Below are 16,261 nucleotides of genomic sequence, written 5' to 3'. Positions count from 1 at the left end.
TGTCATTTTATTGCCTACTGAGGGGGGGGGGGGTGTCCTCCTGTCCTCTGACTCATAGAACAGACAGCGGTGTCTCCTGTGTTTGTGGGACGCACGATATCAGACAGAGACAGAGACGGGGACTGTGTGTGAGGACACCGCTGCAGGACAGGCTGCACGCTGTCTGCAGTTAGATGGTAAAAAGTGTGTTCAGCCAGACGGAGCTGAACAGTGTCAGAATCTATGGTGCATCCCCACAAACCTCCACCCGTGCTCGTGCCTCAGTGTGGTGGAGAGGTGCACACCATCACATGCAGACGGCTGTTTCTGGTGGCTCCTCCTCCTCATGTGATGCAGCACCAGGAGCTGCTGGTGGATCCACATCCACACTTCAAACACTCTCTGACTGTCAGAGGGCAAAAGACTCACAACACAACAGCTGCACAACAGATTTCTGTTTACATTCAGAATCACACACAGTGGAGAACACACACACACACTCACACACACACACACACACACGGTGAGAGGCTGGAAGGAGTGAGTGTGGTGTGCAGATACAAAGAGTTAGCCTGAAGGATGAGGCGAGCGCTGGAGGGATGGAGCGGGGTCAGCTCTGAGCGCCTCATGGGCAGTGCTGCTGTTGACGTTTGTACGAACGAGGCACGTTGTTTGTAGAAAAACGATGAGGCGACAGGTCAGCTGCTGGCGGCGAGGTCACGGTGGAACGTGTGCAGAGAAGCGAGGGCGTGCTCTGGAGAAACTGGAAACTGCTTTGAACCCAGAACATTTATCTCTCCTCTCAGGAGCCGGCTGATGCTGCAGTGTACAAAGTACCAAGTGAAAGGCTGCATGGCTCAGAAACACGGCGGCGGAGGCGGTGAGGTCTGAGATCAACACCGAGGACACGCCTGATGGATGAGGAGGCGGAGAACGGTGCGTCCTCCACACAGACGGCAGCATGAAGGCCGTGTACAGCCACTGAACAGACATGTGAAACCCCGTGAGGTTAGTTCAGGAGTGAAGTATGGGCCTCAAAATGCTCTTCGAATCAGCTGAAGTGAAGCCGACGCAGAGGGGTTAATCCCACAGTGAGCCACAGGTTCAGCACTCGGAGCGCCGTCAGAACCTGCAGGGACAGGGCCGGGTATCAAACATTACATCACCAACCACTTCTACACGGAGCAGACGCTCCCTCCGCCTGCGCCGCTTCACCTCCACCTCCTGCACTGTGTGCGCCGACATGCAGCTCATTGAAGAACAACGTATTTACAGACTTATGATCTCCCAGACTCTCCCGTCCAATCAGGTTTGGTGACGTCGGTGAGGAGCCTGGTGTCCGTCAGACTCCAGGCTCCTGCTGCCGTGCGGCTCCTGGTTTAGACGACATTAAACATTCCAGAAGGACAAAGGTGGTTTCTACAAACATCAGTTTATTGTCTGTCATCAAACACAGTCTTAATTCATGGTGTTGGTGTTGATACCCAGTCCTCCCCCTGCATGTTTCACAACAACAGTTGGGCCTCTCAAATGAAATCCTTCTACTGTCTCACAGCTGATCTGATGTCCCAGCTCAGCCGTGGTGGGAATGGAGGAAAAGTGCATCAGTAGTTCTATCAAAAGAGACGCGGGACGACAGAAACATGGCTGCGTCAGCACGCACGCTCCCTGTGCTCAGGAAGGAGCAGCTTCCTGTTTGTTCGTCTGTACGACGGGACTCTGAGAGTCTTTAGTGTGAGAGGTACTGCTGGATGCATAGCATAGCCCTGAGTTACACCTGACATGAGGGGCTATCACTTCTAATCACACACACACACACAGTCCACAGGAGCCTGGCATCAGAAGGACCGCCAATACATTCAGCTCCCGATCAGACTCAGGAGTTTATTCTCTGGCACCGATTGTTTCTGAGACAGAGCGTCTGTCACAGGCTGTGGGAGGATCTTTGGCCTGTCAGCTGAGGGGCGACAGGACGGCTCCCTTTAAAGGGCCGTCACTGTTCAGGAGCTAAAGCTAACGGAGCATCGCGCGTCGTGCGTCAGACTGACTGATGCTTTTATTACGTCACAGAGCTGCTGGAGCTCCGCAGCAGTTAATATAAAGACATACTGTCCATCTGAAAACAATGATTATCAGGGAGTGATGACCGATGAGAGCCCGCCTGTGACATGAGGTGACTGACATATAGGAACTTTAAAAACATCCAGTCTGTCTGTACGCTTAAAAATGTTCTGATCTGAATTTAAAAACCCGCCCGACCTCAGAACATTCATCACTTCAGCTGTTTGTAGTGAGTGTTGTGATTTTTTTATTAAAATCCCTGTCACTTAATCTGGGGGGGGGGGGGGGGGGGGGGGGGGGGGGGGGGGGTGTCGGGTCCACCTGCCGGCGCCGCAGCGTGCAGGAGCAGGCGTCCTGATCAGAGCTAAGGACACAAAAACCTTCGGCCATCCTGAGCCCATCATTTGGTTTGGAGCCTTTTCAAGGGGAGAGAAATACAAACATACAGAGTGTACAAAAACACGCAGGCCGATACCTCACTCCTCCTGGGGGGGGCGTGTCTCAGGGTCAGAGGGGCTGGATGGCGTTTTAACATGATCGATAAACTGTACAGGGTCCTGTATAAAGCTGGAGGGGGGGCAGTGTTTAAAAGGTAGGGTCAGAGGGGGGTGGAGGGGGTGGTGGTTCAGGCTGCACTACCTGTGGACCGGCAGGTGCAGCCCGTTGAGGGGGTTGAGCGGGAGGGGCGGGGGCGGGTGCAGCTCCAGCTGGGCCAGCAGGGAGAAGTGATCGGAGGGGATGTGCGGGTGGGGGCAGCCGGTGATGTTGTTCTCCATCAGCCACTGGCTGTCGAGCGGGCCCAGCAGGCCCAGCACGCTCATGTGGGTCTTAGAGAAGAAGACGTAGTCGATCACGCCCTGCGGACACAAAGACAGACAGGAAGTGATGTCACTGGGGGGGACCAAGTGTCAGACCCTGAAGCTCAGTGATCAGTGTCAGGATTTCTGATCATCTGTGAGGATCCTGGCTGCTCTGAGGTGACACCTCTGCACCAGCACACATCACGCCGGTTCTGTTTTTGTGAAAAATGGCTGCTGGTGTGGATGAGTCATGAAAAACAGAAACCACAAGAATAATCACATCTAACTGCTGTTAGCTCTGCCACCGACACACAGGAAGAAACAGAGAGGATGTTTGTGGAGCTCTGTGAACGTGTGAGGCTGAGGGTTTTCCAGCCGCTCTGCCACCACAAACAAACCTCAGATATTCCACATGAGTTAGTCTGTTTGTTTCACTGCTGACCTGTCTGCGCTGCAGTTTGCTGGAAATGGAGCTGATGTGTTGAAATGCAAAGAACCAGCACACAGAACATGATGATGCCTCAGACCCTCCGTCGCTCTCACCTTGAAGTCGTAGGTGTAGTTGGTGTAAGGCATCAGGTTGCTGTCGTAGGCGCTCTTCAGCTGGAAGCTGTGTGTGATGCTTCCGTCTGAGTTGCCGTTCTTCCCGTTGCAGCTGAAGTTGGTCAGACACTCGTTGTAGCGCAGCTCCTTGAAGTCCTTGTGGTTCTCGGCCACTCCTCCATTGCTCAGGTACTCCACCACACCTGGAGCGAGGAGCAGGGAGGTTAGTACTGTGTCAACAGACGGGCTTCTGGAGCCCGCGGCCTGAGCCACTGAGACCTACCGGAGTCAGGCAGTGAGTTGAGGTCGGCACACAGGACGATGGGGATGGAGGACGGGTCAGAGGTCGGCGAGCCTGTCGCCACAGACCCCGAGGCCCTCTCGGCGATGCTCTTAAGTTCTGACAGGAACATCATGGTTTGGATCAACTTGACGTCCGAGTACTCGGGGTCCCAGTGCATGTGGGCGTTAGCCACCAGGATCAGCTGCCGGTCCTGCGGTGGTTTCACACCTGAGAGCAGAGCAGGAAGAGTGGGTTCTACTGGGATTACAGCTGAGACATTAGATGGCTTGTAAATTAAAGAGGTCTCATTCTGGGCACTGAGGTCAGAGAAGAGCCGCAGAAAGGAAGCTTCATACTTTCCCTCTCAGACAAACACAGGGGGCGCTGTGCGCCCTGCACAGCTGAGCAGATCAGCTGCCACACACTGTGTAACAAGGCTCAGTAGTGACACCTTGTGGATGAAACACATCGGTGCAGCTCCCTGCTTTACGTTGTGCTGTGTCTGTGTGCAGTCCCTGCTGAGTGTGTGTCTTACCACTGGAGAACATGTCCTTGCTGACCTCCAGCAGGACGGCCACGCCGATGTTGTCTTTGGTCATCACTCTGTTCAGCATGACCTCGGAGCCCTCGGAGTTGGCCATGGCCACCTGGTTGAACTCCACTGTGTGTTTCTGGATCAGAGTGAACCTGCAACGGCATCACAACAACGCAGCAGGAAGTTTGACAGCGTCTCCAGACAGAGGGGGGACGTGCAGAAGCCGCTCCTCAACTCACTTCTCGGTCTTGAAGAACACGGCGCAGCCGTCCACGTGCTTCCTCTCCTGCTCCGAGACCAGTTTGGCACGAGATTTTGGGCAGAAGTAGCCGTCATAGCCGCGCTCCTTTAGTGTTTCCAGAAACAGGGTGTAGTACTGCTCCGTCTCCACCTCCTGCACACACATCATCAAGAATTAAGTGGCGTTCTCCACACTGAATGTCTCATCTGTGGGTTTATCTGTGAATATTCTTCTGTCACTGTGGGAGTCAGAGAATGTGGCGTCAGCCGTACCTGCAGGCTGATGATGTCAGCGTCGCAGTTGGTGATCTCCTCCATGATGCCCTTCTTGCGGTACTCCCAGTTCAGGGCCCAGGACGGGCAGTAGCCGTACAGCTGCCGCGTGGCGTACTTATCACACAGCACGTTGTAGCACATGACCGTGAAGACGGCTGCACGGGGAGGACAAGGAAAGGCAGGGGGTCAGCACATCAGACCTGCGGCTGCTGGACCAGCTCCTCTGAGTCCGCGTCATGATGTGTTTATGGGGCTGTGGTCGTGCTGTGAGCTCACCTGTTGGGCTGATTTGGTCTCGCTCTTTCAGAGTGATCCAGGGTCTTTGGGGGAGCTGCTCCGGGTGCACTGGAAACAGGAGGATTAGAGCTCATTAGTCCGTGACAGACACAATGCTAGTCCTGCTACGATACACCTGCAGCACGCAGGCTCACAGCGAGCTGCCTGTTAAATATGCAGGAGCTCAGATAAGCAGCCGAGAGCCGGCCGGCTGGTTACCTGCGAGATTGTCGAGCATGTAGTTCAAAAGCTTCCTGGTTCCGTCCGGCTCCTGGTACAGATTGAGGATGTCTTGGGACAAAGGGTTTCCTGCAAATAAAGACTTTTATAATAAATGTAGAAACACACTTTAATCTGAGCAGAAATAATCCGGCTGCACTCACCCTTCAGTCCCAGCGTCTGTAACTGGAAGAGCCTCCCAAGTTCATAAGGCAGAACCCGTAAAAGATTGTTGTTTAAAAGCAATTCCCTGCAAACATGGAGGCAGACGCTGTTATGACACCCGTGGTCGGTCAGCGTGCGGCTGCACCGACGGCGCCCAGGCTTTCCTACCTGAGAGAGACCATGTTGCCCAGCTCGGCGGGCAGGCTGCGGAGCTTATTGGACGACAGGTTCAGGTAGACCAGGCTGGGCAGCTTGGCGATGTCTGGCGGGATGCGGGTCAGGTTGTTGTCGTTGATGTGCAGCGCCGTCAGATGGGTGAGGGTCCATAAGGAGCTGCTCAGACTCCTCACCCGCCCTGAGGATCAGTAATTAATATCATTCATAACCTCGGCCACACAGGTGGAACACTCCTGCTCTGACTCTCTGGACGTTATTTTTTGGATGCATGTTTGTATGGGTGTGACTTTAAAGGTGGCTCTCTGAGCTCCAGGCTTTTCATTGGACTCACCAGATATCTCCAGCTCAGTCCAGTGAGCCTTCTTCCCATTGGCCGCCTCCTCGGCTGACATGATGGTGTAACATCTGCGGGGATCTGGAGGGTCATATTTTTCCTTTGGCATGCCTGTTAATCTGAAAACCAAAGCGAGGACACAGATCAGTCTTCATTCAGGAGAACACGTTCACTCTCAACAGAACAGGACCCAGTTTACACACACGGTTCTGCATTGATGTTCTCTGTCATATTCTGAGATAATCTGGATAATCTAATGACCACGAGAGCCACAGAGGAAGCACAGAGACGTGATTCGTTAAGCAGCACTGTGGAAGGTATCCCTGAACTCCGGTCTGGACTTTGTGGATTCCTTCCTTCATAAAAGGTTTTTGGATATTTCCTGGAGACTCCACCGTAGTTCCAGGTGGAACCGGTGATAGGAGGCACTGATCCGTCTTAGAGAACGTCTCCACGGAGACGGCTGAGCTGGACTCACACACAGAGCTCAGAGCCCCCTGCTCTGTCAGCAGCAGCAGGTCCTTCAGAGCCCAGCTGGTTTAAAGTTCCAACACATGCAAGACCCGTGCAACAAAGCGCCCCACCGCGGCCTCTGAAACTTCAGCGGAGAGGAGGAGGAGGAGGAGGAGGAGAGGCAAGTTTGAAGAAGACTTACATAACCTGTTTACACACTACGGGGTCACAAGTGAGCGGCCGCGGGCAGATATGTGGCCTCCTGGCGTCGGTTCATATCACAAGCACACGGAGACACGCACGGAGCTGCAGCCGCAGCGGAGACCTTCATCCCGTCAGGATCCAGACAAACACCGTGAGAGCCGGAACCGAGGCTGCACGGGCAGGAAGTGCTGACATGGAAGAGAATGCGGGGACAGCTGAGTGCCCAAACATAGCAGCGCTGTCACAAGTGACGAGCGCGTCAGGCGCACGCCCCCCCCCCCACCCCCCACCCCCCACCCAGCAGCTGTCACGCGTGACAGCGGGGTAAACACGCCCTGCGCGTGTCTGCGCCCCACGCTCACAGTAAACACTGTTCGGCCGCGTTCAGACGCGGAGCCGAGCTCCTCCGAGCTCCTCCGAGCACGGCGCTGGATTTGTTTGGCTGACGGCTGCAGGGCGCACGTCACACGGGCTCAGCGCGGCGGACTGCGGGGGAGAGTCCCCGGTACGGCTCGGGGGGGGGGGGAAAGACGCGTAAAAGTGTCACATCTAACCCGGAACCGGCCGGACAGCAGAGCGGGCGGCACGGAGACACGGTCAGGCGGCGCGTTACCTTCATCAGGGGCTGTAGAAGACGCTTTACTGGGGGGGTCGGTGGAGACATGCAGACGCATAAACCGTTCAGACCGTGAACGTCTCGGAAACAGAACAACAAACGCTGCTTCCGCTCGTACTCGTCCGCGCCCCCGCGTTTCCCACCTCACTCACGGTCCCCAAAGTCACAAACTTTATTCCACGATGAGTAAAAACTGACGTTCACCACACAAAGCACCGGAACTAAAACACAACGTGTAAGTGTTACACGGAATGTGCAACAGATGAGACACATACACACGTTCCGTCTTTATGGCGCCATTTGTTTCTGCTCTCAGCCGGAACCATTTGTTCCTGTCGCTGTTTCCACCCGAGCCAGCGGCTTTCTTCTCAGACATGGCAACCTGCGCACGGACTGCGTGGAAAGGTCAGTGGCTTGAATGGAAACTGTGTTTGTGGAACTAACCGTCAGAGTCACGACACGCGTGGGCTTTTAGGACGGAGTTTGTGCGTTTAGTGTCCGGGGTCAGTGTGTCAGTGTCCCGCGGGGACACATTAGCTTCCCCGCTAAGCTGCTAGCTAGCGCTGCTTCACCATTAAACACAGCGAGCAGGAGGTTTGAGCTAGTTTTACTTCACATGTGACACACTCTGAATGATCCACTGGGGCCTCGGCACCGTCCACACTGAGCTGACATTACATGAATATATATATTGATTACGAGCAGCTCAGACACTCATTGATCACATATCAGCGGTGATTGGTAGATCAGGTGTGTGTTTAACAGGCTAGTTTTATCATTTAAGAGTAGGTAGTACAGGATTTAACCTTTTATTGGTGAAGGTGAGTTTCCCTTCATGTGCTGCAGAGGTGGAGTGTGTCCTCCATCATCATGTGTCTTCCATCATCATGTGTCCTCCATCATCATGTGTCCTCTTCTTGTTCCAGTGTTAGCAGGATGTCAGAGGCAGCTGCTGGGTGCAGGCGCTCCTGTGTCACACACTGCTCCCAGGAGTCTGCCTGTCCGGACCTTTGCAGCCTTAAAGTAAGTTTATTCCAAAGGTCGTTCTCATCATACCGGCTGAAAGCTTTATTCAATGTGTTGCCATTAGAGCCATGAAAGAGTAAAGGTTGGTCTGCGTCTCTGCCAGGGTGCAAAGGAAAGGCAGGAAAGAGGAGGAGGCGAAGAAGGAGGCGAAGAAGGAGGTGAAGAAGGAGAGGAAGGTGGTCGATGACGCAGACAGACATAAGCCTTTCGGTAAGACGGCGTGGGCGCCGGTGGATGACGTGTACGTCATGAGACACTATCCCAGGACTGTGTACGGCGCAGCAGAGACCATCAACATGCTGAAGAGGTTTCAGGAGCTGGACTTCACCCCCCGTGATCAGCCCCTTTACATCGACCTGAGGCTGGACATGACGCTGGAGAAAAAGGTAATGCAGCCGCGACGCCGGTGTTATAACAACATGGCTGTGTAAAATAGTCTGTACTATTCTACCCATACATAATACCCATACATCTAAAATGGACATTTGGTCCATGAGACACTGAAGCTTCTAATCAATCAGCTGTGAGAGCACGGTGGACTCCAACTGGCTGACAGCAGGCCTCGGCTCTGTCTTGATTTTATCTGGTGAGTGAGGTGAACTGCTTTAAAAGTTGATTTGTTCAACGTGATGATTTTTGAGATCTATTATCTTGTAATTTATGTCTACACATGCACTAGAGATTAGGGATGTCCCGATCAGGTTTTTTTGCCTTTGAGTCCGAGTCATTTGATTTTGAGTATCTGCCGATACCGAGTCCCGATCCGATACTTTCAAAATTCTCCATAAGATCAATAAACTTTAATTTCTAAAGAACATTTAACACTGGAAAGGCCCCAATCATCAACATTATTATTATTGTTGTTATTATTGATGATATTAATATTAATGTTGATATTATTATTATGAGTAGTGGTAGGCCTATTACCATGGCTTATCTGAGCATAGTCAATGGAGTTAAGTCAAACCAACTAGCACGTCATGAGCAACAGAGCCAAACAACACGCACTCTCTGGGAGTGGGCTCACCTGTACACATGTGCTTGTGTGCGCACGCGTTTGCATGTGTGTATGCGCATCAGGCGTTACAAACGCCACCATGTAGACAGAAACACATAGAAACTGACAGCAGAGATGGCACCAGAGGACTGGGCAAGAGAACTAGACTGGGTGGCGCTGCAGCGAGTGCCGCCAGTGAGAAGGCAGAGAACTTCACTTGTACAACGCAGACTCTCTCTGAGAGCAGGTTCTATACATGAGCATGTTTAGACTCGTGGTGAATTGTGGCAAAGTGTTGAAACGGTGTTGAGCAGCTTCACAGCTCTCTGTGTTGCTGTAATGACCAAGCCCTGCAGCGCTGTGACGCAGACAGCGAGCTGACCAGTGTTAATTTTAGCAGCAATTTCTGATTTAGTTTTTATTTTAGTCTTGTGACTAAAATGTCATTTGATTTTAGTCACATTTTAGTCATCGACATTTTTTAACTTTTAGTCTAGTTTTAGTCGACTAAATATCAAAGAATTTTAGTCGACTAAATCTGCCGTGGATTTAGTCGACTAAAATTCTATGATATATATTTTTTCATGAAATAATTAAGGTTTGATTGTGCAATAAAACAGGCACAGCTTTAACGTTATTTGAAACAAACATCTCTTTATTTAATTGCTATGACCTTTTCACAAAAGCAGCAGTGAACAGTGAGCTGCTCTCCCTGAATACACTGTTCAGTCATGACCTTCTTCATGAATCCTCCATAACTACAGCAAAACACTTCAGTGACAACTCAGAAACAGGTCGCATGCTGTAAAACCATCAGCAGCGGTGTCTTCATTTATAGATTTTGTCACGTGTATGTTTGAGCGGAAGTTAAGATGACTCGTCTGCAAACGTCGCTTCAGGTTTGTTGTGTTTTTACCGCTGATAGTCGCTCCACACGGTTTGCAAACCGTCTTGTTTGTCTTGACATCAAACGTGTCCGTGTGTTGTGTTACCATGCATGAGGACGCCTTCTTCCAGCATCGCGGGGTAACGTCCTTACGCAGAGAGATCACTTCTGATTGGCTCTCTGCCGCCGTCTCCTGATTCGTCCCTCCCTTCCACAAACAAAATTTGCTCTGATTGGATCTCGTCTCCATCAATAATTTCGTCTCGTTTTTATTCGTTGACGAAAGTGTCAATACATTTCGTCTTCGTTTTTGGCACCGTGCGTTAGTTTTTATTTAGTTATCGTCTAATTTTTATCAGCAAAAAAAGGTCGTTAACGAAAACTATGACGAAAATGATTCGTCAACAAAATTAACACTGGAGCTGACCGTGGTCTCCTCAGAACATCCCGTAAACGTTACACAATGAGTTAAAAAAATAAGAACTACCTGTTGATTTGACACATTTTAAGACAGAAGCCGCGGGACATATAAAGTCCGACGGCCTTTATACGCTACGACGCACCGGAGTGACGCCTTTTGTCATCCAGTCTCTTTGGCAGCGAGAGGGAGAGAGAGAGAAAGAGAGGAAAACAAACCAGCATGCAAATGTAATTTATTACGGCCGAAAAACTTATCGAGCCCATTTAATTTATCGTGCAATTAATTGATTTATTGTTTATTGTGACAGGCCTAGTCATAGCCACCCTGCACAGAAGGCTTTAACTTTGAGAGCCCTAATAAATATATATCCGAGTCCTGATCGGGAGGCAACGATTCCCCTAGAGATCGCCCGATATTGGTTTTTCTATCGCCCATGCCGATGTTCAGAGGTCAGGGTCAGCCGATGGCCGATTCTTAAGGCCCATATCTGGATGTTTTCCTCGTTATTTGCTGCTAAAATGTCACACGAATAATAAGTGGGTGCTTTTAAACACTTTTAAACTTAACACCATCATTTATTGATCATTAAGTTGAACCATGTTTCAAAATGTAATTTTGTGTAAAATCATTCACTAATACTTATTTGTTAGATTGTTACAAACCAAACCACCACTCTCAAAAAAATCTAAAAACGTCATCATGTTGCACAGCTTTGTATGCAAGGACAGGGCTAAACCCTTAGACAGGTTTCATGGGGATAATAACAGGGCAACATATAATGTACATACATTATAAATATGTATATTATACATATTTATAGTCATTACTTATTACTTATATTATTTACACATCATATCCAGATCTGAACAGAAGTTGGGTCTATAGCTTGTTCTTTTATTGAACAAACTAAATATGTCTAACAGAATCAGAACCGAACCTGATGGCCACACATATGCTGCTGTCTGCACACACACTGGCACACACTTTTACACGCAGACACATACAGGTGAGCACAGTCCATCCAGCAGATAGAGAGCATGTGTTGTTTGCTCCTGACATGCTAGTTGAATAGACTGAACCCCATAGACTATGCTAAGCTAAGCTAACGGTAGTGAAGCAGCTCTTCATAGTTTACTACTAACACAGTAAATACATGGACACAGGGCGTCTCCCAGGACTGTTACTGAATCTTCCCAAACTTTTTGTCTTGGTCCTTCACAGCAGCTGGTTCTACCCCAGCCGCAGCCTTCGGGGCTCAAAGTGGAAGCCCATGCGGAAGTGTCAAAACTTGTAATTCACGCCGCAACCACTGGGGGCTGGCTCCAGCAGCGAGTCATTTCCCATAGACTCCCATGTTAAAATGGCCGACTTCACAGCAGAAATGAACATGTTTACAGCCTGGTACAAAAAACCACTCTGGTCTCAGATGATAGGTTCTCTTCTAGTGTCAGTTGTACGGGGGTGAATTTTTTGACAACTCGTTTCAATTGTATTCGGACTTAACATTACGCATAATTATGGGCGTTGCCGCTTGAGTGACAGACAGTTGACGTATCACAGCGTGAGTTTCCTGCTTCCACGATCGCCCGCCCCCCTAAACCCCGCTCGTGCTCCCCCTCTTTGTCCATATTTGGAGTTTTGGCGGACGTGACGCTGCCAACATGGCGGCGGTCATCAACGTCCTGGAACCTCCCACCGAGCCTCAGAACGGCTCTTCAGAAACAAACAGGTGACATCACGGAAGCTCTGTCCATAGTCAGGTGTCAGGCTGTCCACAGGCTGTCCACAGGCTGTCCACAGGCTGTCCTCGGGCTGTGGGCTGTCCTCAGGCTGGCCTCAGGCTGTCCTCAGGCTGGCCTCAGGCTGTGGGCTGTCCACAGGCTGTCCTCAGGCTGTGGGCTGTCCTCAGGCTGTCCTCAGGCTGTCCTCAGGCTGTGGGCTGTCCACAGGCTGTCCTCAGGCTGTAGGCTGTCCACAGGCTGTCCTCAGGCTGTCCTCAGGCTGTGGGCTGTCCTCAGGCTGTAGGCTGTCCTCAGGCTGTGGGCTGTCCTCAGGCTGTCCTCAGGCTGGCCTTAGGCTGGCCTCAGGCTGTCCACAGGCTGTCCACAGGCTGTGGGCTGTCCTCAGGCTGTCCTCAGGCTGGCCTTAGGCTGGCCTCAGGCTGTCCACAGGCTGTCCACAGGCTGTGGGCTGTCCTCAGGCTGTCCTCAGGCTGTCCACAGGCTGTCCACAGACAGAGACAGACAGACAGACAAGCTCTGTCTGTCTGTCTCTGTCTGTGTGTTGCTGCAGAACTAATGTTCCTCTGCATGATAAATGAAGCCCACTCCGGGACACTCGGGGAAATGAACATTTAAAGACATTTACTGCCTGATCATCTGGGTTTTGATTGACGTCCCCTCTCTTCCTGTTATTATTTATGTCTTTTGTCTCCCTGCAGCAGGCTGAGTGTTGATGATATTCTGTTCTGTCTTCACAGAAAAAACTCAACGCCTTCGTCAGCACCGTGCACCTACCGCACCCCATCAGGAAGCAGCTGAACAGGGTTCTGGTCTTCACCGAGGTAAACCTGCTCCCCTCTCATCCAGCCACACTCTGTCTTCATTCCACAGCCGGCGGCGTGTCTGTGGTTGATGAAGTGTTTTAATTTGGTCCGAGCATGATTCAGATGTGCAGCAGCAGCAGCTTCTGTTTGCCTGGAATGAATGGCCTGTTTTTATCTGCAGCTGCCTTTGATGAATGTTCTTGTCAGGCGGCGCAGGCTGTGGGTTGTAACTTCGATGCGGATGTTAACGACCTTAATGAAAGGCAGCGGCGCCGCATGCCAGACGCTGACACGCCCCGATCACACTTCAATGTCCCTCTGTGCAGGATGCTGATCAGGCCCAAGCTGCCCGGGAGAAGGGAGCAGCCATCGCTGGCGGAGTGGAGCTCATTCAGCCCGTGAGTGTGTTCAAGTTGGTAAAAGTTCAGTTTCTCCCTCAGAGGAACATCTTCAGTTTGTTTCTGTGAGTTCTTATCCTGGCCTGATGCAGAGAGCTGTTAGCTGCTAGCTGTTAGCTCACCCTAAACATGTCTTCCCTTTAGACAGCAGGTGTGTGTTGTGATGTGTGTGTGCGGTCTGTCACATCATGTCCTGATGAGCTGAGGAGAGACAGACACGGCCAGAAGGAAGCTTGTCCTCCGTTGCCTTGGTTACTCAGATGCTGTGCCTCTCCTTAAAGCTGTCAGTGTTGCAGCAGTGCACTCAGACATGAAGCCATGAACAGGTTTAGATGCCTTCACATGAATGAAAGCAGCTGAGGAGCATCACTTCAATCTGACTCTTCCAGATCCTGGATGGTGACATTTCAGCAGACTTCTACGTAGCCGTTCCAGACATCCTGCCAAAGCTTGTTCCGCTGAAAGACAAACTGAGGAAGAAGTTCCCGAAAAGCAAGAGAGGTGAACATAAAAACATATAGTTACAGCTTCTGTGACCACGGACAGAAAGTGAGCTCTTTCTGTCTCTTTCTCAGGCTCGGTCAGCTCCAACATAGCTCAGATGTTGAAGCTTTTTCAGGGGGGTCATCAGTACTTCGTGGAGAGCGAGTGCTTCATCAGGACACAGATAGCGACGGTACGTCAGCGCCGTGCTGCGTCGGTTCACTCGGTGTGATAAAATGCTGATAAGAAGTTTTTATATCTCCTCTGTGCAGCTCGACATGCCGACTGAACACATCTTCGCCAACCTGCAGACGGTCCTGACAGACGTCTGCTCACACCGGCCTGCTGATCTGGGTACGTGCAGCACAGTGCTGAGGGATCTGTACTTTAAAAGCATGCTGCCCTCTGCTGGCTGCTTCTCACTGCTGCCGTCCAGAAGGCTTTACTGCATCCAGGTTACTTCAGTCAAAGTTCATTCAACTCTGGATTCAGCCTGTTTTATTACAATCATTTTTATTTTACAGGTTAAAGAAATCTACCAAGTCTTTGCACCAAGCACATGACAAAAATCCACAGCTAGCTAGCTAGCTAAAGTAAAAATGATGAAGAGCTTCCACAGAGCAGCAGGGCTGAATGCTGCAGTGAACAGTGAGAACTCACTGACTGAAACCGAGGAGAATCTCCAACTTCAAACTATAAACAGTGACGTGGAGGCCGCTGGTTTTCATCAGTCCATCCATTCATTTCTTTTCATCCTCTCCTCTTTCATTTGATGATAGGATGCAGTCATCAGCTGTCGGCGCCTCATTAGAGCGAGAGGCTTTAATGATTTGAAAAATAATTGATTCTGAGTTTGCTAAATAAAACGTCATGAACAGTCCCAGAGGACGACCAGCTGACTGACGGAAGAGCGTCAACTATAAGAGCTCCTGTCGTGTGTGTGTGTTGGTGGTCTGTGGTGGTCTGTGGTGGGCTGTGGTGGGCTGCTGCATCCCACACCGGGTTCATTTGGTGGACGTCCCTCTGAAGCTGCTCTCAGCTGGCTGTAGTGGAGGCTCTTGTTGTGGTCTGTGGTCCTCACAGTGGGCAGGAAGCGGTGCATTAGGAGAAACCAGTTTACGGGCGCTCGGCACCGATTAATGCTCAATGTGAACTCTTATTATTTGGATTCGTCCTCAGGGAGCTGTGAATGTCTGTGCTCATTTTCTGGTTGAATAAGTCGGCCTGCTGCTGGACCAGTGAGGAACAAGCCAATCAAACATCAGCAGCAAGCGTCCTGAGCAGAGAGCGGGGGGGGGGGGGGGGGTCTGTGCCAGCTGCTGCTGTGTGCAGTGCCCTCAGTAAAGGCTGCGTGTGTGCAGTGTCAGCCTGCTGATGGGCCCTGTGGGGCGCTCTGCTGTCACCCTGAAGTCCTCCTGCTCAGCTGAGTGCAGCTCTGCAGAGCGGGCAACCCGTGGAGCCACCTGGGCCTGAACCCTGTCAGCCGGGACCCGTCTCTGGGTCTGTGCCAGCAGATGTTACACAGCATTTCAAGAACTGAGTGCAGAATCTAATAAGAGCAGATCAGCTGCTGTGTCTCCATCAGGAGTCATCTGGAGCTAACGGCTGCAGCGTGGGCACACACCAGAGCAAACTTCACACAAACACTTAAAAGAGGAGAGAGAGGGAACAAAGCAGCGTGTGGGTGAGGCGAAGAACCGCCTCCCCAAGGGGCTTATGGGAATTATTCATGACAAAAACACGATGTGCTGATAAAGACCTGAAAACAACGCGATGCTGAGATAACTGCTCAGAAGTGAGTTAGAGTAAACACATGAGAGACGGAGCCGACCGCAGGGCTTCAGAGTTGCTCTGATCTGAATGTTCAGAGGGGCTCCGGCTGCTTTATCTTTGACTCATTACATTCTGGATCCTCATGATGTCTCCTCTTCTTCCTCTGTCAGGACCCTTCATCGAGCGGGCCATCATGAACTCTCAGACCAGCGAGGCCGTCTGGTTCCGGAGCGAGGATGTTGCAGAGAAGCCAGCAGAGCAGCAGCCCGAGCAGTGAGACGAGCCTCGCTGCACATGTCCACCGTCATGAATAAAGTCTATGTCCTGAGCGTCCTGCAGGCGTCACTGAGTCATGTCTTTCATTAACCCTCAGGTGGAGGATGTTTGGCAGCACGGGGTTAAAAATACAAATATGAAAAAATGTCAGAGAGTTCAGTTTAACATCAAACACACATGAACCATAACATATTTATCATTAATATAGATTTGATTTATTCATCAATGTTTAAAGTTGATCAGAGCTGCTAGCCTGTGATTCTGGGCCCTGACCAGCAGGAGGCAGTGTTTACAC

General features: G+C 51.0%; 2 protein-coding genes across 6 annotated transcripts; one reads left to right on the top strand and one right to left on the bottom strand.

Moving 5' to 3' along the window:
• Positions 1-1,392: 1,392 nt before the first annotated feature.
• cnot6l (CCR4-NOT transcription complex, subunit 6-like) lies at positions 1,393-7,287 on the bottom strand. Of its 3 annotated transcripts, none has more exons than XM_028415298.1 (12): positions 7,159-7,287; positions 5,886-6,007; positions 5,546-5,732; positions 5,377-5,462; positions 5,213-5,302; positions 4,994-5,062; positions 4,715-4,872; positions 4,441-4,595; positions 4,202-4,353; positions 3,667-3,894; positions 3,384-3,586; positions 1,393-2,897 (listed from the first exon to the last, which is right to left on the bottom strand). In XM_028415298.1, the coding sequence occupies exons 2-12, from the start codon at positions 5,995-5,997 to the stop codon at positions 2,676-2,678; spliced, it is 1,662 nt and encodes a 553-aa protein (XP_028271099.1). In that variant the 5' UTR covers positions 5,998-6,007; positions 7,159-7,287; the 3' UTR covers positions 1,393-2,675. The 3 variants fall into 3 exon arrangements, with proteins under 3 accessions (XP_028271099.1, XP_028271098.1, XP_028271097.1); XM_028415297.1 differs by lacking the exon at positions 7,159-7,287 and adding an exon at positions 6,544-6,793; XM_028415296.1 differs by lacking the exon at positions 7,159-7,287 and adding an exon at positions 6,094-6,487.
• mrpl1 (mitochondrial ribosomal protein L1) lies at positions 7,255-16,033 on the top strand. Of its 3 annotated transcripts, XM_028415314.1 has the most exons (10): positions 7,255-7,396; positions 7,478-7,566; positions 8,088-8,184; positions 8,291-8,573; positions 12,971-13,054; positions 13,363-13,434; positions 13,824-13,935; positions 14,010-14,110; positions 14,190-14,372; positions 14,442-14,495. In XM_028415314.1, the coding sequence occupies exons 2-10, from the start codon at positions 7,536-7,538 to the stop codon at positions 14,478-14,480; spliced, it is 1,002 nt and encodes a 333-aa protein (XP_028271115.1). In that variant the 5' UTR covers positions 7,255-7,396; positions 7,478-7,535; the 3' UTR covers positions 14,481-14,495. The 3 variants fall into 3 exon arrangements, with proteins under 3 accessions (XP_028271115.1, XP_028271114.1, XP_028271113.1); XM_028415313.1 differs by lacking the exon at positions 14,442-14,495 and adding an exon at positions 15,861-16,033 and having other exon boundaries at positions 7,340-7,566; positions 14,190-14,271; XM_028415312.1 differs by having other exon boundaries at positions 7,340-7,566.
• The last annotated feature ends 228 nt before the right edge of the window (positions 16,034-16,261 follow it).

Source organism: Parambassis ranga, chromosome 9 (genome assembly GCF_900634625.1).
Source record: "Parambassis ranga chromosome 9, fParRan2.1, whole genome shotgun sequence".
Lineage (NCBI taxonomy): Eukaryota > Metazoa > Chordata > Actinopteri > Ambassidae > Parambassis > Parambassis ranga.
The sequence above is the reverse complement of the archived record's forward strand: the minus strand, read 5'-3'. Positions and strand labels throughout refer to the sequence as shown.